Below are 27,203 nucleotides of genomic sequence, written 5' to 3'. Positions count from 1 at the left end.
AATATATATATATATATATATATATGGATAATATTACAATCCTTGCTAGAAAACTGTGAATCAGTTTATACTTTACATAATCTGTGATTAAATGCTAAGATGAAAAAAAGGAGGGGGGGGGGCGATATTAATGGTACATCTATCAACATACAGTATTAGCACAACTGCACTAACTACTAGGAGTGTCAGAGAGATAAGCTGATAGGTGGAAGTGCAATTTTTTTATCCCTTTCTATATACACTATGCCTCTGGGGAAACCGAGGAAAAAGAGAGAAAGTGGATCTACCATACCCAAGCATCACTGAAGCGTCTTGACTGATCACGTGCGGGCAAGAGCTTTCAATCTCACTGGTCGGAGTAGATCGCGGAGACTGAATTTCGCTACTTTAGAGGTGGCGAAAGATTAGGGAAGTAGCGGTCTGATGACCTCTGCTTGTTAAATACGGCGTGCAGGTTCTCTTGTGAGAACCTGCAGCCGTAGTGGGTCAAAAGGCTTGCAAAGCCTTTGATAAATCGACCCCTATATAGTGTCATTGGCAAGTCAGGTGGTCCTGGCAGAGCTGAGGCAGTCGGGTCATATATAGGGAAGGGAAAGAAGTAAAAAATTATAAAACATAAAATGAAATCATGAATTCCATTGAGGAAATGGGTATTTAGGGTAAAGATCCCAAGCTGTACTTGAGAGTGCTGTTAAATTGCTACTGTATATTTTATGCAATTTGTCTAAAAGGTATGTACTGCCCTTTACAATTTTGGTTGGCTGTACTGGGCAGCCACTTTTCCTGAAAAAAAATAATAAGACTTTGGAGAGATTTGGCACTAAACAAAGAATGCATGTCTGCTGAAAATCTCTGTCTGGCAAGAAAACCATCCCAATGTCTACTGTAACAAATATAAACACATAAAATATGTACATTTTACTATGCAGTTTCTAGAATTATCCTTAAATCACGAAAATCAAAATACTTTTAAAAAACAACTGGATAATAAATAACAGTGTAATGAATAATAGGCGTTCATTAATAACTAATGAAATTGCTAGCGCTACTGTGCTGTTACGCTGTAGGGTACTGTAGTGAGAGCAGCAGCCATGCATTGTTGCAGAGGGAGTAGTGTAACAAGGGCTAGCTGCAGCTGTCACTGCGTGTCTCCTCTACTGTGCACGTTTTATCATGGCAGCTCAGATCGCCGACCGGCTTTCCTTTCAAGAAGAGGAGATCCGCCGCCTAAGCAATGAGATTGGCAGCCTGTTGGAGCTAGGTCTGGAAGGCACCATCGATAGCAATCCCAGCCCGGCCTTGGAGCAGCTAAGAACTGAGAACGAGAAGCTGAAATACCGGCTAGCACACCTTCAGCGTAGCCTGAAGGAGGAGGGGGAGCGGGGTAGGCTTGGGACGGAGACGCCGGAGGGGAGCTCTGATCAGAAGAATCCTGAGGCCACGGAGAGTTCCAATGGGTCACATGCTGCTGTTATTGCTGGGGACAAAGGGGAGGTGAGGCCTTTAGCATCGTATGATATTAAATTCGTATCGCAATTAAAATGAACTTAGCACCAGCTGTCCACACATGTCTGTTGTATTCATGTAACTGGATCTTAAAAACTAATAGCTGCTCCTTTATCAGCACTAGTGAATAATGCATATACAAATCACAGCTTAATTAAAAAAGCAACATGCAAACTACTACAATAGTATTTAAATGTCATATAGCTTATAACGTATATGTTTTCTGTTTAGGACTAGAAATTAATTACAAATAAATGCAATACGTGTAACAGTAATAAAATAAAATTACAAGGGTTATGCATCATTCTGCTTGCAAGGGACAGGTGTCCTTTTAAGGCATCACTACTCATAACTTAGCTTTCTACTCTATTAGGTTAAAAACAATTATTTACTTTAAGGTGTGGTCATATTTTGTGTGTATTTGTTTTTTTTAGGTTACCACAAGTGAAAAACAAACAGTTCATAAGAACAATAAGAAGAAAGATGGGAAGGAATCAGATGAACCAAAGCAGCAGGTATTTATTTTATTAAATTAATTTCAAACATATGATTACAAAATTCTTATATGAAGTATTTCTATCATTCCAACTTATTACAGTGGAATTTACACAGATTTATTACAATGCAATAAGACGACAAGGAAGTTGGTTTCTTATTCAAGCTGTTTCTTATTCGTGCAATTCTGTTTCTTATTCATGGAAGTTGGTTTCTTATTCAATTTTTTTGTCAGACTGCTTTAAATTGACTTTAAAATAAAAATATAGGTTTTATTTAAATAACAATATGATTCATATAATGTAGTTACACAAAGGTGAATTCCCTTTATACAACAATTGTATATACAAACTGGAAAAAAAAGGGCATACGTTGGCACCAATACAAATATTACTATTTGAATAAGTAACTGATATTTTAAAAGGGTTAATAACCATTGGGCCACTGATTTCACTATGAATATATACAGGGTAGATCCCCCTCCATGACATGCAATTGTTTTTAGCCTGGCCCAATGGTGTTTTTGGCACAGAAATTGATGCCAACCCTGGCATAGGTGCTCTAATTCTCATATTAGAATAAGTAACTGATATTTTTAAAGGGTTAATGACCATTGGGCCACGTATTTCACTATGAATATATACAGGATAGATCCCCCTCCATGACATTTTCAACATCAGATCATCACCCGCTTATGCACTTTCTTATTAACTAGATCTATCTAGGTGTCTCTAGTTGTTGTTGTTACATCCTATCTATTAGTTCTATTACCTATAATCCCCATTAACCCCTTAACGACGCATGTCGTACAGGGTACGTCACACACAAACTGGTCTTAAAAGACCAGCGACGTACCCTGTACGTCGTTAAGGGTTTCAAGCGGCTGGAAGCGATCATGATCGCTTCCAGACGCTTTCAAGGTATTGCAGTGATGCCTCAATATTGAGGCATCACTGCAATACCTTTTTTGGCACACCGATGCAGAGAGGGCCACTCTGTGGCCCTCTCTGCATCGGCCAGCGATGGTGCCGATCGTTGGTGGGTGGGAGCCATTTCAGGGAGGCGGGTGGGTGGCCCATCGCTGGGGAACTTGCAACTGGCCAGCAGATATCTATGTCAGGTGCACGCAGGTGCGCGCGCGGGAGGGGGCGGGTGCGTGTGCGTGCGCACCCGCGATCTAGCACAAAACATTTGAAAGTGCTGGGCAGTGGGAGAGAGGGTGGTGGGTGGCAGAGGAGGAGGGGGGTTACTATCAAAAAGCGATCTGGGAGGGGGGCAGCTTCACTACAGAAAAAGTGAGGGTTTTTTATAAAAAAATTAGATTTTATTGCAAAGTGGGTTCTGGCAGCTATCTGCCAGTACCCAAAATGGTGGGGAATAGTTAGTGGGGGGAGGGTTAGAGAGCTCTTTGGTGGGGATCAGGGAGTTTGGGGGCTAAGGGGGGATCCTACACAGCAGAATATGATTATTTAAAAAAAAAAAAAAAAAACTTTTATTTTAGTACTGGCAGACTTTCTGCCAGTACTTAAGATGGCGGAGACATTTGTGGGGTGGGGGAGGGAAGAGAGCTGTTTGGGAGGGATCAGGGGGTGTGATGTGTCAGGTGGGAGGCTGATCTCTACATTAAAGCTAAAATTAACCCTGGAAGCTCCCTTCAAGCTACCTAATTAACCCCGTCACTGCTGGGCATAATACAAGTGTGATGCGCAGCAGCATTTAGCGGCCTTCTAATTACCAAAAAGTAATGCCAAAGCCACATATGTCTGCTATTTCTGAACAAAGGGGATCCCAGAGAAGCATTTACAACCATGTGTGCTATAATTGAACAAGCTGTTTGTAAATAATTTCAGTGAGAAACCCAAAGTTAGTGAAAAAGTGAACATTTTTTTTTATTTGATCGCATTTGGCGGTGAAATGGTGGCATGAAATATATTAAAATGGGCCTAGATCAATACTTTGGGTTGTCTACTACACTACCCTAAAGCTAAAATTTACCCTAGAAGCTCCCTACATGCTCCCTAATTAACCCCTTCACTTCTGGGCATAATACACGTGTGGTGCGCAGTGGCATTTAGCGGCCTTCTAATTACCAAAAAGCAACGCCAAAGCCATATATGTCTTCTATCTCTGAACAAAGGGGATCCCAGAGAAACATTTAAAACCATTTGTGCCATAATTGCACAAATTGTTTGTAAATAATTTCAGTGAGAAACCTAAAGTTTGTGCAATAATTTGTGAAAAAATGAACAATATTTTTTATTTGATCGCATTTGGTGGTGAAATGGTGGCATGAAATATACCAAAATTGTCCTAGATCAATACTTTGGGATGTCTTATAAAAAAAAATATACATGTCAAGGGATATTCACTGATTCCTAGAAGATATCAGTGTTCCAATGTAACTAGCGCTAATTTTGAAAAAAAAAAATGGTTTGGAAATAGCGAAGTGCTACTTGTATTTATTTCCCTATAACTTGCAAAAAAAGCAAAGAACATTTAAACATTGGGTATTTCTAAACTCAGGACAAAATTTAGAAACTATTTAGCATGGGTGTTTTTTGGTGGTTGTAGATGTGTAACAGATTTTGGGGGTCAAAGTTAGAAAAAGTGCGTTTTTTTTTTTTCCATTTTTTCCTCATATTTTATAATTTTTTATAGTAAATTATAATATATGATTAAAATAATGGTATCTTTAGAAAGTCCATTTAATGGCGAGAAAAACGGTATATAATATGTGTGGGTACAGTAAATGAGTAAGAGGGAAATTACAGCTAAACACAAACACCGCAGAAATGTAAAAATAGCCCTGGTCCTTAAGGGAAAGAAATTGAAAAATGGCCTGGTCCTTAAGGGGTTAACATTTCAATAGACCATTGAGATTTAAAAATACAAAAAGAACAAAAAAAACATAGGAAAATAAATCCTGAATCGTAATTCATACATTATAAAATTAAATGTTTAAATAAACTATAAAACTCTTTAACACTCTTTTGTTTACATTACTTTCAATATCAACTCATAACCCATTTGTATAAGTTCTCTAGTGTTTAAATCTTTGTACATGTTTCTCGGTATTAATGCATTCCAGCTAGTATACCATACTATCAATACGATCGACCCGTCCACACTGAACCCCAGAGTATATATTTTTATGTAGGTGTGATTGATTTGATAGGTCGGAAGAGCAAGAGTTTGTAGTTACTGTATTGTACTAGACCTGTTTTTCTCTCCATTGAAGTCAAAATAGATAACATGACTTCTATTATGTCTCAATATTTCAGTGACGTCTTCACACCTAGCTATAATCCGTATAGGGAGGTGACAGCAATCTGTTTAAATAAATAAATAAATAAATAAATAAAGGAATAGAAGAAAGAGGGAAGAAAAAAAAAAGGGGGGGGGGAGTGCGTGTTTTCACTCTCTGTCTCCCGCGCTTCCTCTTACCCATCCTACCGACTAACTTTTACATTACATTACATCAGATCCTCTGGAGTAATTTATCCACAAAGTTACAAGATATGAGCGGAGCAAAGAACTGTGCTTGTGTAGAGTTATCATATATTTTAATCAGGTTAAGCCATTTATTAAAATATTTTTTGATATTTTTGTCAGATCCCACCGAACAATCAAATTGTTCCATTACCGCTTGTTTCATCATTACATTTATAAGATTATGTATTGAAGGAGATTTTTTGTTCTTCCAATTTATAAAGCGTGTATTGATCTGTCTACACATATCCAAATCTAATAATAGGAGAATGTGTTGTTTCTCCAGCTTGATTGATGACTGTAAAATTTTACTTAGCCAAAAACTTATTCTAGCTCAGAATTGGTATATTTTGGGGCAATTCCATAATGTGCATTAGATTCGCACTGGGGTTTGAGCATCAAGGGCAATTATGAGTCCATTTGGGAAACCATTTATTTAAAATCGAGGGTGTAATATATAGCATATTCAACAGTTTGAAATGACTTTCTCTCCAGCTTGCCGCCAAAGTGGCGTTTTCTACTTTCGTAATACTTCTAGTTATGTCTTTTTTTGTCTATCTCTGGGATCTCTGATTGCCAACTTAATACTAATCTCTGTAGGTTTACATCTCCTGAATGATTCAATATCAGTTTATGCCAATAATTAATTGAATGGATATCTGCAGTATACAAAATAAAGGCCCGACTGTATCCCCGAATGTGTCCATACACAATTAGGTCTCTTAGTAACTGCATTATACCAATGGCGAGTTTGCAAATACGCATAGAAGTCTGAATTTACTAAGCTGAATTGTTGTTTTATTTCTTCAAATGAGAGAATATTAGGGGATTCTGGGTCCTTTAACTGGTAAATATATTTTAAGCCTTTATTGGCCCCTTCAGTAAAGTATGGACTCCCTACTATGGGCAATTTATTAGAGATTGTAGGATCTACCTTTTATTAATTTGCATATGTTATGCCAAGCTTTAATAATTGTGCATATGGACATGTATTTCTTTACCTGAGTTGGTAATTCCCTTAAAGTGAAGGTTAAGTTTCAGCATATGAAATACAGGAATGCATTCTTTAATATTACCCTAATCTAATCGCTAACTTTTTTTTCTTCTTTTTTTCCACAATTTTCTTATTTTTACATTGTTATCTCCCTACCTATGCGATCTCTAACTCCTCCCACACACCAGTTCCGGCTTTTCTTGTGTTTGGCATAGAGAGCGGTCCCACCCGCTTTCTACGTCTTCCTAAAGCGCGTTCACGAGGCTCAGTGAAACAGCGCATGCGCCAATTGCCGATTTTACAGTGTTCTGCGCAAGCGAGAATGGGCAAGTTCTATGATGGATTCCTGAATATTTGGAATACGCATGCGCGAATCGTGAACGCTCACGGAAGCCAACAATAGCGCATGCGCACATGGTCAAATATGCGGATGACGTGCACTGACGGCCACCTAACGGCCAGAAATTCAATTGGCTGCTACAGAAATGTGATCGGCAGCAAAAAAAAAAATTCAAATTAAGGGTTGCATTTGTGTACAATCACAAATGGAACGATAATGATGATAGCTCGGTTTGTAATTAGATTTAGAAAGAATCATGAATGAAAGTGATATTGATTTTGTGAAACCAATGAAATCCTGGATAGGCATAAATGTAAGTTTACCTTCACTTTAAATGGCAATGTAGTAGCGCTTGTAGCAAATATGGACATACTATATTTTCCTCCGCTACTATTGACGCAATATAATTACCCTGGGTAAGCCAGTCTAAGGCCACTTTCCCCAAACAAATATTGTTATATATATCTAATGGGGGGAAGGCGAGCCCTCCCATGTTTAAACTGGATTAATTTATTCAAAGATATTTTCCTCCTTCCTTTTCCCCCATAAAAACACCTAAAGATTTTATATATCTCACCAATATCTTTTTAGCCATTAAGATCGGGATATTATGCATAAGCATAGCAATTTGGGGATTATTATCATTTTAATTAAGTTAATTTTGGCAGTCAGTGATAATGGGAAGTCTCATCCAATTTTCTAAATCTTGCTTTACTTTGCTAATGATCGTCTTATAATTAATTGTATACCATTGATTCGGGTTGGCACATATATTAATGCCAAGATAGGTAAATTGGTTATTTATTTCTTTAAACAGAGATTGTTTATCCCTTTTGACATCCTGAAAGATACAGAACAGTTCAGATTTGGAAGTATTAATCTGGGGGTCGATCCGATAAAAATCGTCGCCCGCAAAAGCCGGCGACGCCAATAATTGCGCGGATTTGGTATCCTATATACGGCGTAAGCTAGAAGTTACGCGCGTATATTTCTGCCGTCGCCCGCAGTTTTTTGGGCCATAGGCAGGTATACCAAACCCGCGCAGTTTGGTATCCAATATGCAGCGTAAGGACTTACGTGGCGAAAATGGAGAAAACTTACTCCATTTTCACCTCGCCACAAAAAGCAGCCGTAAGAAGCCTTACGCTGACTATTGGAGCCCCGTAACTCCCTAAACTGGCTGCTAAAATAAACCTAACACCTAACGCATGCGCAATGTCTATCTCCCTGTCAACCGCGATCTGCTAAAATAAACCTAACACCTAACGCATGCGCAATGTCTATCTCCCTGTCAACCGCGATCTGCTAAAATAAACCTAACACCTAACGCATGCGCAATGTCTATCTCTCTGTCAACCGCGATCCCCCCCCCCCCCCGAAATCCCTAATAAAGTTATTACCCCCTAAAACGCCGCTCCCGGACCCCGCCGCCATCTACATAAACTAACCCCCTACTGTGAGCCCCTAAAACCGCCGCCATCTACCTTATCTATCCCGTAATCTGACCCCTTACACCGCCGCCAGCTATATAAAAATTATTAACCCCTAATCTAATCCCCCTATACCGCCGCCAGCTATATTAATATTATTAACCCCTAATGTAAGCCCCTTACACCGCCGCCATCTCTATTAAAATGATTAACCCCTAATTTAATCTACCTACCCCGCCGCCAGCTATATTATCTATATTAACCCTAAGTATATTATAGTTAATATAGTTATTACATTATATATATTAACTATATTAACCCTAATTATATTAGGGTTAATATAGTTACTATAGTATTTATATTAACTATATTAACTCTATCTAACACTAACACCCCTAACTATATTTATATTAAATTAATCTAATTAATTTATAAACTAAAATATTCCTATTTAAATCTAAATACTTACCTATAAAATAAACCCTAAGATAGCTACAATATAATTAATAATTACATTGTAGCTATGTTAGGGTTAATATTTATTTTACAGGTAAATTGTTAATTATTTTAACTAGGTATAATAGATATTAAATAGTTATTAACTATTTAATATCTACCTAGTTAAAATAATTACCCAATTACCTGTAAAATAAATCCTAACCTAAGTTACAAATACACCTACACTATCAATAAATTAAATAAAGTACAAACATCTATCTAAAAATACAATTAAATTAACTAAACTAAATTACAAAAAAAAACAAACACTAAATTACAAAAAATAAAAAAAAGATTACAAGATTTTTAAGCTAATTACACCTATTCTAAGCCCCCTAATAAAATAATAAACCCCCAAAATAAAAAAAATTCCCTGCCCTATTCTAAATTAAACATATTTCAAAGCTCTTTACCTTACCAGCCCTTAAAAGGGCCTTTTGTGGGGCATGCCCCAAAGAATTCAGCTCTTTTGCATTCAACAAATACAATCCCCCCCCCCCCATTACAACCCACCACCCACATACCCCTATTCTAAACCCACCCAAACCCCCCTTAAAAAAGCCTAACACTACCCCCCTGAAGATCTCCCTACCTTATCTTCACCACACCGGGCCGAACTCCTGATCCGATCCGGGCGATGTCGTCCTCCAAGCGGCAAAGAAGAATTCTTCCTCCGGCGATGTCATCCTCCAAGCGGCAAAGAAGAATTCTTCCTCCGGCGACGTCTTCCTCCAAGCGGCAGCAAAGTCTTCATTCTTCCGGCGGCATCTTCAATCTTCTTTCTTCGCTCCGCCGCCGCGGAGCATCCATCCCGGCCGACTGCTAAACTTGGAATGAGGTACCTTTAAATGACGTCATCCAAGATGGCGTCCGCCGAATTCCGATTGGCTGATAGGATTCTATCAGCCAATCGGAATTAAGTTAAAAAAATCTGATTGGCTGATTGAATCAGCCAATCAGATTCAAGTTCAATCCGATTGGCTGATCTAATCAGCCAATCAGATTGAGCTTGCATTCTATTGGCTGATCGGAACAGCCAATAGAATGCGAGCTCAATCTGATTGGCTGATTGGATCAGCCAATCGGATTGAACTTGAATCTGATTGGCTGATTCGATCAGCCAATCAGATTTTTTTAACTTAATTCCGATTGGCTGATAGAATCCTATCAGCCAATCGCAATTCGGCGGACGCCATCTTGGATGACGTCATTTAAAGGTACCTCATTCCAAGTTTAGCAGTCGGCCGGGATGGATGCTCCGCGGCGGCGGAGCGAAGAAAGAAGATTGAAGATGCCGCCGGAAGAATGAAGACTTTGCTGCCGCTTGGAGGAAGACGTCGCCGGAGGAAGAATTCTTCTTTGCCGCTTGGAGGATGACATCGCCGGAGGAAGAATTCTTCTTTGCCGCTTGGAGGACGACATCGCCCGGATCGGATCAGGAGTTCGGCCCGGTGTGGTGAAGATAAGGTAGGGAGATCTTCAGGGGGGTAGTGTTAGGCTTTTTTAAGGGGGGTTTGGGTGGGTTTAGAATAGGGGTATGTGGGTGGTGGGTTGTAATGGGGGGGGGGATTGTATTTGTTGAATGCAAAAGAGCTGAATTCTTTGGGGCATGCCCCACAAAAGGCCCTTTTAAGGGCTGGTAAGGTAAAGAGCTTTGAAATATGTTTAATTTAGAATAGGGCAGGGAATTTTTTTTATTTTGGGGGTTTATTATTTTATTAGGGGGCTTAGAATAGGTGTAATTAGCTTAAAAATCTTGTAATCTTTTTTTTATTTTTTGTAATTTAGTGTTTGTTTTTTTTTGTAATTTAGTTTAGTTAATTTAATTGTATTTTTAGATAGATGTTTGTACTTTATTTAATTTATTGATAGTGTAGGTGTATTTGTAACTTAGGTTAGGATTTATTTTACAGGTAATTGGGTAATTATTTTAACTAGGTAGATATTAAATAGTTAATAACTATTTAATATCTATTATACCTAGTTAAAATAATTAACAATTTACCTGTAAAATAAATATTAACCCTAACATAGCTACAATGTAATTATTAATTATATTGTAGATATCTTAGGGTTTATTTTATAGGTAAGTATTTAGATTTAAATAGGAATATTTTAGTTTATAAATGAATTAGATTAATTTAATTTAAATTTAGTTAGGGTTAGATAGAGTTAATATAGTTAATATAAATACTATAGTAACTATATTAACCCTAATATAATTAGGGTTAATATATATAATGTAATACCTATATTAACTATAATATACTTAGGGTTAATATAGATAATATAGCTGGCGGCAGGGTAGGTAAATTAAATTAGGGGTTAATCATTTTAATAGAGATGGCGGCGGTGTAAGGGGCTTAGATTAGGGGTTAATAATTTTAATATAGATGGCGGCGGTGTTAGGGGCTCACTTTAGGGGGTTATAGATATAATATAGCTGGCGGCGGGGTACGGGAGCGGCGGTTTAGGGGTTAATAATTTTATTAGGTTGCGGCGGGGTAAAGGAGCGGCGGTTTAGGGGTTAATAGCATTTTTATTGTTAGGCTAGTGAGGGGGGATAGCGGATAGAGGGTTAGACAGTGCGGGCTATGTTAGGGAGGCGTGTTAGACAGTGCGGGCTATGTTAGGGAGGCGTGTTAGACAGTGCGGGTGTTTTAGACTTTAGTCAGGTTTTATAGGCGCCGGCAGATTCTAACGTGGCGCAAGTCACTGGCGACGCCAGAAATTTGTACTTGCGCAGATTTCTGGACATCGCTGGTTTGTGAGACTTACGGCACGTTAGCATCTGAAGGCGACCTATATGGGATGGCTCGAGTTGCGAGCTGAAACTGCGGGCGACGCCGGTTCCCTCGCTTGCGCCGCAAACTGCGATCGATATCGGATCGCGCCCCAGATATCCTGAGATAGAACTAAATATCTTTACTATATCTAATATTTTTGGGACTTCTGTCTTAACCTCTATAATAAATAACAATAGGTCTTCTGCATACAATAATAGTTTAAATTTCTTTTCCCCAATATAGATTCCTGCCAATATTTCTCTAAGTTTAATTGCTAAAGGCTCTATTGCTAAGTTGAATAAGAGGGGCGAGATGGGGCATCCTTGATGTGTCCCTTTTAGCTAACTCAAAGCTTTTTGTCCTTATATCATTTATTAAGACGGCAGATAAAGCTTTACTATAAATTGATTTAATGAATTCTGGAAACTGATTTTTAATCCTGAACCGGTCTAATGTAGTGAGCAAATGGTCCCAAGTAATAGAGTTGAATGCTTTTTGTGCGTCATTTGACAATATAGCCGCATTTTGGATATGCTTCTTTTTAGCCTCTTCTTTACTCATGTTCCAACAAGAATCCAATATTTGGAATACTTTACGCAGATTAGCAGAGGGATTTCTATTAGGCATGAATCCTGTTTGATCTATATTTATCAATGGCTCGATTACTTTCTTTTAAATCTTTTTAGCAAGGATACTAGTTAATAATGTATAGTCTGCGTTAAGTAATGAAATCGGCTTATAAGAATCTACACTCTGGGTTTTTTCCTTTTTTATATACCAGAATTATTAGAGATTCAGCAAAGTATCGGGATGGAGTTTTCCCATTAATAAAATAACAGCTTGTTATAGTAGAAGCTATGTCATCTTTTAAGATTTTATAAAATTCTCCAGGTAATAGATCCGGTCCTGCAGCTTTATTCAATGTAATATTATCTATTGCTTGTTGGACTTCCAAATTGGATATTGGAGCATTTAAAAACAACAAATTATCAGCTTTGAGATTAGGGAGAGATATATCTTGCCAAAATGCAACTTTATTTGTCATGTCTATCCCAGCCGAAGAGTATAATTTTTTAAAAAAGTTAAAAAATTCTTCTTTACACTTTAATCTTTTTTAATAGAATTCTGTTTCTCCTTTATATTGACACACTTAGCTAAGAGTTTGCCTATTTTATCACCATATCTATGATATCTAGCTCTGTATCTAAGATCTTTTATAATACTTTTTTGTTCTGCAATCACTTCCCATTCAGCTTTTGCTTTTATATATCTGTCCCAGTTCTCCTTATTTGGGGCACTTATATATGCGTTGTATCTATTTTTCAGGTACCGAGAGGAGTCTAGTTCTTTTTTTGTTAACCTCTTTCTTCCATCTCATATAATACATTCTGATTTCCCCCCCTTAGTACCGCTTTCGCCGCTTCCCAAAAAGTCTCTTCTCTATGTATATATGTTTGATTATCTTTCTTATATGTGCGCCATTTATGAATAAGCCCGTTCTTAAATTTAAAGTTAGCGGAGAGGAATCTAGGGAAATTATAGCTTTTAGTTATGTCATTAGTTCCGTTTCCCCAATATAATTTTAACAATATTATTGCGTTATCTGATATTGTAAAGTCTCCTATTCCTGTTTCTGGATTTAAGCCAAGGACTCTGTCTGAAATTAAAAAGAAATCTAGCCTGGAGAATGACTTATATTTCTTAGATTTACATGTACAGTATATGCTCTTGTGTTGGGATTATATAAACGCCATATATCTGTTTTAATGCATTACACAGATTTCTTAAAGGTTTACTGGTTGACTTAGACTGTCCCTTCCTTTTATCAGGATCCCCTGCTTGTAGTCTATCCAAATTGTTGAACACCATATTTAAATCACCCGCAATTATCATATTTAGATCCATAAATTCATATAATTATATTCATAGTGGCCCAATGGTTATTAACCCTTTGAAAATATCAGTTACTTATTAAAAAATGAGAATTAGAGCACCTATGCCAGGGTTGGCATCAATTTCTGTGCCCAAAACACCATTGGGCCAGGCTAAAAACCAATGTCGTGGAGGGGGATCTACCCTGTATATATTTCTAGGGAAATCAGTGGCCCAATGGTTATTAACCCTTTGAAAATATCAGTTACTTATTCAAAATAGTAAAATAGTAATATTTGTATTTGGTGCCAACATATGCCATTTTTTCCAGTTTGTATATACAATTGTTGTATAGAGGGAATCCACCTCTGTGTAACTACATTATATGAATCATATTGTTATTTAAATGAAACCTATATTTTTATTTTAAAGTCAATTTAAAGCAGTCTCATGAAAAGTTTGAATAAGAAACCAACTTCCATGAATAAGAAACAGAATTTCACGAATAAGAAACCAACTTCCTTGTCGTTACAATAAGAAGGATACTTTTGCCACAATTCAGGAAGTCTTAGAACAATACAACCTTTTAATAATACATTTTATTATTTTTTATAGTTTTTGTTTCTTTACTGATGTTTTAATATTTAAAAACCTTTTAACTATACATTTTCTGGATAAATAAATAAATGGTTAATTCTCTGGTTGATATTCTATGACAAGATTTAAATTTGAGTTGGGCACTTAAAGGGACTGTAAAGGTAAGATTAAACTTTCCATGATTCACACACAGAGCATGCCGTTTTAAAACAAAACACAATTTACTTTTATCTCATTTGCTGTGTGGTTTGGATATGCTTAGTTGAAAAGCATACCTTTTTTTTAGGCTCAGGAGCTGCAATGCATTACTGGGAGCTAGCTGGTGATTAGTGGGTGCACATGTATGCTTTGGTCTGTGGCTCAACTGGTGTATCCAGCTAGCTCCCTGTAGTACATTGCTGCTTTTTCAACAAAGGATACCAAGAGAATGACGCTAATTTGATAATAGAAGTAAATTCGAAAGCTGTTTAAAATGTTATGCTCGATCTGAATCTTAGAAAAAAAATTGGGGTTTCATGTCCCTCAATTATACTTAAAGGGACAGTCTAGTCCAAAAAAAACTTTCATGATTCAGATAGGGCATGTAATTTTAAACAATTTTCCAATTTACTTTTATCACCAATTTTTCTTTGTTCTCTTGGTATTCTTAGTTGAAAGCTTAACTTAGGAGGTTCATATGCTAATTTCTTAGACCTTGAAGGCCGCCTCTTAAGAATGCATTTTAACAGGTTTTTCACCACTAGAGGGTGTTAGTTCATGGTTTTCATATAGATAACACTGTGCTCGTGCACGTGAAGTTACCTGGGAGCCATCACTGATTGGCTAAACTGCAAGTCTGTCAAAAGAACAAATAAAGGGGCAGTCTGCAGAGGCTTAGATACAAGATAATCACAGAGGTAAAAAATATATAAATATAACGGTGTTGGTTATGCAAAACTAGGGAATGGGTAAACAGTAGACTGTCCCTTTAAAGGGACATGAAACCCAAAACTTTTCTTTCATGATTCAGACAGAGAATACAATTTTAAACAACTTTATAATTTACTTCTATTATCTAATCTGTTTCATTCTCTTTGTATCATGTGTTGAAGGAGCAGCAATGCACTAATGGTTTCTAACTGAACACATGGGTGAGCCAATCACAATCAATATTTATGCAGTCACCAAGCAACAGCTAGATCCTAGGTTCTCTGCTGTCCCGAGCTTGCTTAGATAAACCTTTCAGCAAAGGATAGCAAGAGAAGCAAGCAAATAAAATAATAGAACACTGGAAAGTTGTTTAAAATTGTATTCTCTATCTGAATCATGAAATAATTTATTTGGGTTTCATGTCCCTTTTAAAGCGACATAAAGCCAACATTTTTCTTTCATTATTCAAAAAGAGCATAAACTTTTAAACAACTTATACATTTCTCTTTGTTTTCTTGTTATCCTTGGTTGAAATGCAGGAAGGTAAATTCAGCAGTGTACACATGTCTACAGTACTGTATGGCAAACGAAAATTATCAATCCTTGGATTGATGGAGTGTACACCTATATAGCACTCATTCCCTAATTGATAGTGACAAAAATTGGACAAGAACTGTGTCTCCTTGGAGGAGAGTGTGCGTGGGGATGTTTATTAAAATATAACCTTTATTGGTAATCTTTTAAAAATATACGGCAACAAACACAATTGACATACAAACTTTATTAAAAACACAGGTTTGGGTCTTAATAGATTATTATCCGTTATTCACGGAGTACATTGCGTGGTTGTGTTGTGTTTCAGAAATTACTGGAGTTGGAGGTCAGGTTAATCCCAGTGATTATATAGTGATTTATTATACTTTGAGCTTATATTTGAGAAGGCTGTGGTATTGTGATATTTACTCTGTTGTTATATGAGTGATCTGTGACTCAACTTTCAAATCAAATTTTGATATTAAAGGTATTAGCGTAAATATTCCATGTTATCACCAATATTTATTATTAATGCTTGTAAAATTGCATTTCTTGTGTATCTTGGTGAGACACTGCTTAATTTCCTAGTAGTTGTCTTGTTATTTCAGTATGATATTGTGGGAAATATATGTATACTGCTGTTTTAAGTAGCCTCCTAACTATATAGATACTGAAAGTACTTGCTGTGTATAGTATAATAATTCTGGTCGGTAAGTTAATGTATTAACCCCTGTGATATCTTGGAATGTGTATTTATCAATACTTAAGTATGCACAAGCATTGTGCTTAAATCACAAGCATTGTGCTTGATATCTTAGATCGTATATTTATTAATACTTAAGTATGCACAAACATTGTGCTTGAGTCATTACACAGAAATTGTATTTTTTAAATTTCTTGGAATTTTTAAAGTTGATAGTGTGTACTATACTTGTTATAACAGTAGCATATTTGAATAATTTAGTAGCTCTATTGGATCTTAGCGTTAGGATCTTACGATGTAAGAGTTATAATATTCTTGTGAGTATGCTTTAATGTTACAAGAAAGCAGCTGTTCTGGTATGAAAATTATGCGCTTAGTATGTATCAACTATTACTAAGTGGTCTTGAATAATTAAAGCATGTTGTCCTCTTAGGCCTTAGGAGTTGTTAGCGGTATTGTGGTGTGAGTTTGCTGAATATTTGGCGTTTTTTTCTGTGTATTTAAATATTCGTATTCCTAACCGCTTGCTGAATGCTTGCTTTTGATACTGGTTGTTTTTTTTAAAATAATACGCTAAGTACTTGCATTATTATATCTGGGCTTAATGTTTCGCCTATATAACTGTTTGCAATATTTGCAATACTTGCGATATTGTATCTATGTTGATGTATAACAATATTAACCGCTTGCAAATTCCAGGCTTAATGTATCACATGTGTCTAAGCTTAATGTATCACATATATAGCTACTTGCAGTATTTGCAATCCTTGTGATACCGTATCTATATCTGGTTTTTAATACTGTTAACCGCTTACTAAATCCTAGGCTATACCTGTCAATTTGGCGTGGGGTACTTCGCCAAATATTGACAGTGTTGTATATATCTTTTTAAAGCTCCTTAAATCTGGCCGTTGGCCAGTTCTAGGCTTCTAATATCAAATGCTCATGCTACTGAATAAACTCCGTTTACAAGTAAATTTACTTAATATTGTGCACAACCACAATAGTTATATATAATATAAAGACCTCTGTTCCTGCTGATTAAAAAATGCTAACTGGCATTCTACAAACAATTCCCTAACATGTTTCGCCACTAACGTGGCTTTTTCAAAGGGTACGGCGCGGCCATGCTGATGTCTATTTATTGGCTGGCACTGCTCCTCCTATTGGACGTTAAGAACCAATCAGATTGTTCCTGACGAGGAACCAATCATTGAATGTGGGACAGCCTGTGTGTGTTAAAGGCGGAATGTTATTGGGTAAGGCTGTTCCTTCATTCATTGTGTGATATAAAGATTCCGGATCTCAATGTAGTTTTGTAGTAAGAAAAATCTGCACATCTTATTCCAATGAAAGGGGGAACAAAACCCCCGGAAGAACATTGGGAAGGCAAAGATCTTCTGAAATTTCTTAAATTATTCTTTAAATAAACGTTCTCAAAAACTGTTTTTTGTGATTGTGGTCTATGTTTTTATGATTTTGAATATGCCAATGACAGATTCTATTACTGGCAGGTTATTCATGATGAATGTTAATCTTGTAATATAAAGATGGGTACAGATAAACTGGCAAAGTAGATTTTGGATTATTCATAATATAATGGGTTATACTGAAAACTTTTTAACTTGAAAGGGAAATGTAGATATCTGGCTGGATTAAGATGAGAAATATCTAGAAAAAACACTGACAGCAGTATAATTGGGGAGTAATACTAATAATGTGTAAAATGAGAAATAATAAATACTGATAGTAACATTATTAAATGATTTTAAACATTTATAATAGTCTCCATTCGGCTAGTTCTTACATTTACTTTTATGTTTCCATTATTAGTGAGTTTAATGGTGAGTTTGGTCAGGAGTTGTTCTACTGCCTACTTGTAGTTTGATATGAAACGTGCTGTCAAGTGTTTCTCATATTGCACGGTGTTATGTTAATTGAGGAAAAATACTTTGAGATAAAAGTCTTGTTATGTTGACTAAATGTGAATCCAAGAGGTGATGGTGCTAACTTAAGCTGAGATACGTCCCTACTACATAAGGGATTATAAAAATGAGAATTCTAATAGAATAACTATTTGTTTCGATAAAGTGATACAGTGCCATGTGAGGTATAAGTGAAAGTGGGTGTGATGTGAGCACAGAGCAGTGCTGGTACTATCGTGATATTGATACTAAAAGAAAAAAAGAAAGGAAATTAAATAATTGTGAATAATAGATAATTAAATATCTGCTTGGTAGTGGTCATAAAGGCAGATAACGAATGTTAGGTGTTCGTGGAGAGTGATGGATATATAATCCATATTGAGTGACTGATGCATTTATAGTCTGTATGATGATATAATTTGCTTTTTCCAAAGTTATTTATAAGTTGTTTTCTCGGTTGCTGGTATTTGTCATCTTGTTTATATCTACAGGTATGAAAAGTAATTGTTATGTTCATTTAACCCATTAGGTTGTATGGAGTTAAGCAGATAAATCCATCTGCTTTCACATTGTAATAAACTTGTTTCTTTATCTCCACCTCTAATTCCTAGGTTGGTTTTATAAATACCAAAGCATAGGAGCCAACCTAGGAATTAGAGGTGGAGATAAAGAAACAAGTTTATTACAATGTGAAAGCAGATGGTATTTTTCCTCAATTAACATAACACCGTGCAATATGAGAAACACTTGACAGCACGTTTCATATCAAACTACAAGTAGGCAGTAGAACAACTCCTGACCAAACTCACCATTAAACTCACTAATAATGGAAACATAAAAGTAAATGTAAGAACTAGCCGAATGGAGACTATTATAAATGTTTAAAATCATTTAATAATGTTACTATAAGTATTTATTATTTCTCATTTTACACATTATTAGTATTACTCCCCAATTATACTGCTGTCAGTGTTTTTTCTAGATATTTCTCATCTTAATCCAGCCAGATATCTACATTTCCCTTTCAAGTTAAAAAGTTTTCAGTATAACCCATTATATTATGAATAATCCAAAATCTACTTTGCCAGTTTATCTGTACCCATCTTTATATTACAAGATTAACATTCATCATGAATAACCTGCCAGTAATAGAATCTGTCATTGGCATATTCAAAATCATAAAAACATAGACCACAATCACAAAAAACAGTTTTTGAGAACGTTTATTTAAAGAATAATTTAAGAAATTTCAGAAGATCTTTGCCTTCCCAATGTTCTTCCGGGGGTTTTGTTCCCCCTTTCATTGGAATAAGATGTGCAGATTTTTCTTACTACAAAACTACATTGAGATCCGGAATCTTTATATCACACAATGAATGAAGGAACAGCCTTACCCAATAACATTCCGCCTTTAACACACACAGGCTGTCCCACATTCAATGATTGGTTCCTCGTCAGGAACAATCTGATTGGTTCTTAACGTCCAATAGGAGGAGCAGTGCCAGCCAATAAATAGACATCAGCATGGCCGCGCCGTACCCTTTGAAAAAGCCACGTTAGTGGCGAAACATGTTAGGGAATTGTTTGTAGAATGCCAGTTAGCATTTTTTAATCAGCAGGAACAGAGGTCTTTATATTATATATAACTATTGTGGTTGTGCACAATATTAAGTAAATTTACTTGTAAACGGAGTTTATTCAGTAGCATGAGCATTTGATATTAGAAGCCTAGAACTGGCCAACGGCCAGATTTAAGGAGCTTTAAAAAGATATATACAACACTGTCAATATTTGGCGAAGTACCCCACGCCAAATTGACAGGTATAGCCTAGGATTTAGTAAGCGGTTAACAGTATTAAAAACCAGATATAGATACGGTATCACAAGGATTGCAAATACTGCAAGTAGCTATATATGTGATACATTAAGCTTAGACACATGTGATACATTAAGCCTGGAATTTGCAAGCGGTTAATATTGTTATACATCAACATAGATACAATATCGCAAGTATTGCAAATATTGCAAACAGTTATATAGGCGAAACATTAAGCCCAGATATAATAATGCAAGTACTTAGCGTATTATTTTAAAAAAAACAACCAGTATCAAAAGCAAGCATTCAGCAAGCGGTTAGGAATACGAATATTTAAATACACAGAAAAAAACGCCAAATATTCAGCAAACTCACACCACAATACCGCTAACAACTCCTAAGGCCTAAGAGGACAACATGCTTTAATTATTCAAGACCACTTAGTAATAGTTGATACATACTAAGCGCATAATTTTCATACCAGAACAGCTACTTTCTTGTAACATTAAAGCATACTCACAAGAATATTATAACTCTTACATCGTAAGATCCTAACGCTACGATCCAATAGAGCTACTAAATTATTCAAATATGCTACTGTTATAACAAGTATAGTACACACTATCAACTTTAAAAATTCCAAGAAATTTAAAAAATACAATTTCTGTGTAATGACTCAAGCACAATGTTTGTGCATACTTAAGTATTAATAAATATACGATCTAAGATATCAAGCACAATGCTTGTGATTTAAGCACAATGCTTGTGCATACTTAAGTATTGATAAATACACATTCCAAGATATCACAGGGGTTAATACATTAACTTACCGACTAGAATTATTATACTATACACAGCAAGTACTTTCAGTATCTATATAGTTAGGAGGCTACTTAAAACAGCAGTATACATATATTTCCCACAATATCATACTGAAATAACAAGACAACTACTAGGAAATTAAGCAGTGTCTCACCAAGATACACAAGAAATGCAATTTTACAAGCATTAATAATAAATATTGGTGATAACATGGAATATTTACGCTAATACCTTTAATATCAAAATTTGATTTGAAAGTTGAGTCACAGATCACTCATATAACAACAGAGTAAATATCACAATACCACAGCCTTCTCAAATATAAGCTCAAAGTATAATAAATCACTATATAATCACTGGGATTAACCTGACCTCCAACTCCAGTAATTTCTGAAACACAACACAACCACGCAATGTACTCCGTGAATAACGGATAATAATCTATTAAGACCCAAACCTGTGTTTTTAATAAAGTTTGTATGTCAATTGTGTTTGTTGCCGTATATTTTTAAAAGATTACCAATAAAGGTTATATTTTAATAAACATCCCCACGCACACTCTCCTCCAAGGAGACACAGTTCTTGTCCAATTTTTGTCACTATCAATTAGGGAATGAGTGCTGTATAGGTGTACACTCCATCAATCCAAGGATTGATAATTTTCGTTTGACAAAACAAGTACACAGCACCTCAGCCAATTTTTTAGGTAACACTACCAATCTGGTTGGATATTTATACCATATTAACAGAACCAGAAATCACTAGGCTACCCTAAGTTGTAAATTTAAGCAGTGCCATTAGTATCCCCCCTCTTTTTCCAGTACTGTATGGCAGCAGTTTTTCAACAATATTTGCAACAAGAACACTAGATGGCAGCACTTTTTCTTATCATGTAGTGCTCCACACGTGGATGCTACCATACCTAGGTATCTATTCAACAAAGAATAACATGAGAATAAAGCAAATTTGATAACAGGTGTAAATTGGAAACATTCTTTAAAATTGGACTCTCTATCTGAATCATGAAAGAAAATGTTGGGTTTCATGTCCTTTTAAAGTAGTAGCTAGTACATTCTTTTAATGTAGTCATTTAGGACCAAGAAGAAAAGTGAAGCTTACTTGCTTATTGGTTGACACCGCAATACATCGCTAAATCATTATTGAAGAGTGTTTGGACTTTTGTAGCCTTACCTGTCTTTGAAGTAATGATTTATGTCCCTTTTAAAATGATAAACAGATCAGGTTTCAAGCATCTGGTGATTTTCAAGTAACTGGTTGTAGCAGTACAATATCACAAGTGGTGTAGGGAAACAATTAAACGGAATCGTACTCTTACAAAAAAGTTAGTAAGCTTTAAAATTTTGTTTGAGGGTTGTAGTTTTCTTCTTCCTTTGTGTGTAACATCTGCCAAAGTCACTATCAAGAGTTGAAACTTAAACTAAACATTATCACTTAAAGGGACATGAAACCCAACATGTTTCTTTCATGATTCAGATACATCAGAAGATTTTAAACAACTTTCATATCTTCATCTGTTATCACATTTTTGCTTCATTCTGGTGGTATATTTTGTTGAAGGAGCAGCAATACACAACTGAGAGCTAACTGAACACATCAATTGAGCCAATGACAAGTGGCATATTTATGCAGCCACCAATAAGCTGCTAGCTCCCAGTAGTGCATTGCTGCTTCTTGGTATGCTTTTCAACAATGGATATCAAAAGAACAAAGCAAATTACATGATAGAAAGAAATATATTTGAAAGTTGTTTTAAATTGCATGCTCTGTCTGAATCATGGAAGAAAAATTTGGGGTTTCATGTCCCTTTTAATATAGTAATGATGTTTGCCTACTTTTATTGTACTTTTCCTTGGGTTTAAATCCTTAGATTTCCACATAAAAATAACTTTTGTAACGTTTAAAATATGCCTCTGTTGAAAGTGATTGTAAGATAAATGACAAGTCTCAAGCCTATTCTAATATATTTATTCAAGTGATAAGATAAGATCGAGTTAACAGTTTGAAAAATAAGTATTTAATTAAAGGGACAAGAAACCCAATTTCAACTTTCTAATTTACTTCTATTATCTAATTTGCTTTATTTTCTTGATATCCTTTGCTGAAAAGCATTTCTAGATAGACTCAGTAGCAGCTGATTAGTGGCTGCACATAGATGCCTCGTGTGATTGGCTCACCCATGTGCATTGCTTTTTCTTCAACAAAGGATATCTAAAGAATGAAGCAAATTACATAATAGAAGTAAATTGGTATGTTGTTTAAAATTGTATTCTCTACCTGAATCATGAAAGAAAATATTTTGGGTTTGGTGTCCCTTTAAGCAATTACATAAATAACCGACAATAAATAGATACTTGTCTTTGGTGATTTAATAAGCATTTTACACACTTTTTAATCATTCATGCCAAACAAGGCTTTGAACAAACTAACCATGGGTTTGTCAGACTTTTTGATTTACAAATGCTTGCATATTAGTACCAGTTTCATGAGAATAATAACAATGAGGCTGAATATATAATTTGTGTTTATGTAACTCGGTGCATTTTACTTCTGCATGTGGGCTGTGTATAGTGAAGCACTGAATTCTAAAGTATTAACATCACCTTGCTACACCCTTTTATCTCCTTGGTTTGGTAGATGTTAGCAGAGTTTTGTAACACTGTCTCACAGCCAAAGGGTTAATCTGTTACATAACATGTTTGAGTTTTTATTACCTATGTAGAGTCCCTTTTAATGAAATTGTGCCCCCTGTTTAAAAATAATATTGTATAGTAGATATAATTTTTACCCTGTATTTGCGCTCCAATTTCTAAAGGACTAAACTTCCTAATATTCCATTGATTAATTTGTAAGCCAAAAATTCTGCGACTCTATATATTGTGAGTGATTCCATTCCATTATAAATGAGCCAGTTTGGCATTATATTGTAATTGTGGTGGACTAAGATTTTTGGAAATTCATAACCACTTCTGCTGTTATGCAATGTTATTTTTATATCTCCAACACAAGAGTTATGTTTTATCACAAAGCCTTGGACCAGCATGACAGAGCATACAAATGTAAAACTACATTTAAAGGGACATAAAAACAAAAAAAGTAAATACTCTGTGTTAGGGGTTTTTATTATAGCATTATAAGTGCACTTTATATACGTATGCGTTTAACCCCTTCAAAGGGGTTAACACATAGTTAAAGTTAGCTTGAAAGCAGCAACTACTAGGACTTAGCTAAACTTAGCCAGGGAGCCAATGATGAGGCATATGTGTGGATCCACCAATCACAAGCTAGTAGTACAAAAGCTTAAACCACCTGGATCAATCCTTAGGGAGAGTAACCAATGTAGACAATATATATTTTATATACTTTTAAGACAAAATTACCAAGGAAACAGAACAATTAAAATACAAGTAACTATAACAATAATTATAAGTATTTTCATGTGGCTTAAAAGAGGAAGCCATTTTTTTCTACATTTAAGGGCCTTTATAGTGGAATAATTACATCCTGTAATTCGTGAGATCATGTCATTTTACAACAGCGACTATTTAATTCTACCAAGGGGTTAAACACATAGTAGATTGGATCATTCAGGACCAGCAGTGCTTTGCGAGTCCTGAGCTGTATTTCTACTGTATGTTTAACCCCTTTGTGTGCTCTATCTGAATCATGAAAGAAACATTTTGAGATTTCATGTACCTTTAAGTTTACAACTTATCCATTTGAGTGCAAAAAATATTTTTGCTATTGTTTTATTTCCCAGTAGCTCATTGCTTCTCCTGAGCCTACCTATATATGCTTTAGAACAATGGATACCAAGAGAACAAAGTAAATTTGATTATACAAGTACATTGACAATTCTATATGAGCCATGCACATTTAATGTTGTCTGTTACTTTAAGGTGACATTCTAAGGCAAAAATGAAATGCTCTTGTTTGTTAGAGCAAGTTATTTTTCCATGAATTCCCTTTGATAACTATATGATTAGCTCATACAAAGGGATTGTCTACCTTTACCCTAATGCAGGCTGAGTATTCAGATACTCTTCTCAAAACTGTCCCCTTTGTATCCAGAAATCACATGTGGGAAAACCCAAACCATGTAGGTCAAGTTTACTTTTGTGCTGTCATTTTATTTCTTGAGTAGCATCGATTTTAGTAGAGAAAAAAGATTATAGACCATCTGTCAGATCAGGTTCTTCATGGGTGTTTTTAATTCTGCCCCTCTCTCACTCTTATCCTCTCTTGCTTCTTCAACAACATTACTTTCATTTCATCCTTTTACATTTTGTTGTCAGGTTTTCCAAATTAGAAACAAACAAAGAGGTATACAAAAGAAGCATTATTAGCACACTTATTTCTGAGTATAGGTTATTACCAAATTTTTGGGGATGAGGGCTAGGTATATAAAATATAACTTTTATTAGTATGTGAGAACCGCTGAGATACCAATTGTTTCCCTTTTTAGCCCAACAACTAAATAAACCCCTATATGCCAATTAAGGCCTTTGACAAAGCAGTGACGAAACGCGCGTCATGCGTTCGCACTGCCTCTCTATACCAGCTACTTTAATATTGTTGGCCTTAATTGGCATATAGGGGTTTAGTAAGTTGTTGGGCTAAAAAGGGAAACAATTGGTGTCTCAGCGGTTCTCACGTACAATGGTTACATGGGGTGGGTGATTGTATATACTCCTTATTACTCCCTTGTGGGTACGGCTTAAGCCTGATACCTAACTTTTTTTTTTTTTTTTTTTAAATAATTTTTTATTGAGGTAATATGACAGACAAAAATAAAATTGCACAGAACAACATCATGGCAACATGCCCATTTGACAGACATCAGGACTTACATGATGGATTAAACAAGCATGTCTTCACATCTGTAAAATCTAAGTATACCTTTACGCAAAGGTACATTTTCTAGCCATGTATATTACCTCATTTTATCTAAGTGCATTTTCAAAAGGACAAATAACATAGAGCAAAACAACCAACTTAGTCTAAGCCTAACTTCAATAAACAATTTGCAACATACAGGGAGTGCAGAATTATTAGGCAAATTAGTATTTTGACCACATCATCCTCTTTATGCATGTTGTCTTACTCCAAGCTGTATAGGCTTGAAAGCCTACTACCAATTAAGCATATTAGGTGATGTGCATCTCTGTAATGAGAAGGGGTGTGGTCTAATGACATCAACACCCTATATCAGGTGTGCATAATTATTAGGCAACTTCCTTTCCTTTTGCAAAATGGGTCAAAAGAAGGACTTGACAGGCTAAGAAAAGTCAAAAATAGTGAGATATATTGCAGAGGGATGCAGCACTCTTAAAATTGCAAAGCTTCTGAAGTGTGATCATCGAACAATCAAGCGTTTCATTCAAAATAGTCAACAGGGTCGTAAGAAGCGTGTGGAAAAACCAAGGCGCAAAATAACTGCCCATGAACTGAGAAAAGTCAAGCGTGCAGCTGCCAAGATGCCACTTGCCACCAGTTTGGCCATATTTCAGAGCTGCAAAATCACTGGAGTGCCCAAAAGCACAAGGTGTGCAATACTCAGAGACATGGCCAAGGTAAGAAAGGCTGAAAGACGACCACCACTGAACAAGACAAACAAGCTGAAACGTCAAGACTGGGCCAAGAAATATCTCAAGACTGATTTTTCTAAGGTTTTATGGACTGATGAAATGAGAGTGAGTCTTGATGGGCCAGATGGATGGGCCCGTGGCAGAGAGCTCCAGTCCGACTCAGACGCCAGCAAGGTGGAGGTGGAGTACTGGTTTGGGCTGGTATCATCAAAGATGAGCTTGTGGGGCCTTTTCGGGTTGAGGATGGAGTCAAGCTCAACTCCCAGTCCTACTGCCAGTTTCTGGAAGACACCTTTTTCAAGCAGTGGTACAGGAAGAAGTCTGCATCCTTCAAGAAAAACATGATTTTCATGCAGGACAATGCTCCATCACACGCGTCCAAGTACTCCACAGCGTGGCTGGCAAGAAAGGGTATAAAAGAAGAAAATCTAATGACATGGCCTCCTTGTTCACCTGATCTGAACCCCATTGAGAACCTGTGGTCCATCATCAAATGTGAGATTTACAAGGAGGGAAAACAGTATACCTCTCTGAACAGTGTCTGGGAGGCTGTGGTTGCTGCTGCACGCAATGTTGATGGTGAACAGATCAAAACACTGACAGAATCCATGGATGGCAGGCTTTTGAGTGTCCTTGCAAAGAAAGGTGGCTATATTGGTCACTGATTTGTTTTTGTTTTGTTTTTGAATGTCAGAAATGTATATTTGTGAATGTTGAGATGTTATATTGGTTTCACTGGTAAAAATAAATAATTGAAATGGGTATATATTTGTTTTTTGTTAAGTTGCCTAATAATTATGCACAGTAATAGTCACCTGCACACACAGATATCCCCCTAAAATAGCTATAACTAAAAACAAACTAAAAACTACTTCCAAAAC

At 36.0% G+C, this 27,203-nt stretch overlaps 1 protein-coding gene across 1 annotated transcript in view; it reads left to right on the top strand.

Moving 5' to 3' along the window:
* The first annotated feature begins 1,101 nt into the window (after positions 1 to 1,101).
* Positions 1,102 to 27,203, top strand: part of LOC128663291 (threonine--tRNA ligase 2, cytoplasmic-like) — a 411,905-nt gene continuing 385,803 nt past the window's right edge. Inside the window, exons 1-2 of the mRNA XM_053717549.1 lie at positions 1,102 to 1,494; positions 1,941 to 2,021. Of these exons, the coding sequence (XP_053573524.1) occupies positions 1,174 to 1,494; positions 1,941 to 2,021 (402 nt within the window). The 5' untranslated portion in view covers positions 1,102 to 1,173. The remainder of the gene's footprint in view (positions 1,495 to 1,940; positions 2,022 to 27,203) is intronic.

This window comes from Bombina bombina, chromosome 6 (assembly GCF_027579735.1).
Source record: "Bombina bombina isolate aBomBom1 chromosome 6, aBomBom1.pri, whole genome shotgun sequence".
In the NCBI taxonomy this organism is placed as follows: Eukaryota; Metazoa; Chordata; class Amphibia; order Anura; family Bombinatoridae; genus Bombina; species Bombina bombina.
This window is presented reverse-complemented; position numbering and strand designations above follow the sequence as displayed.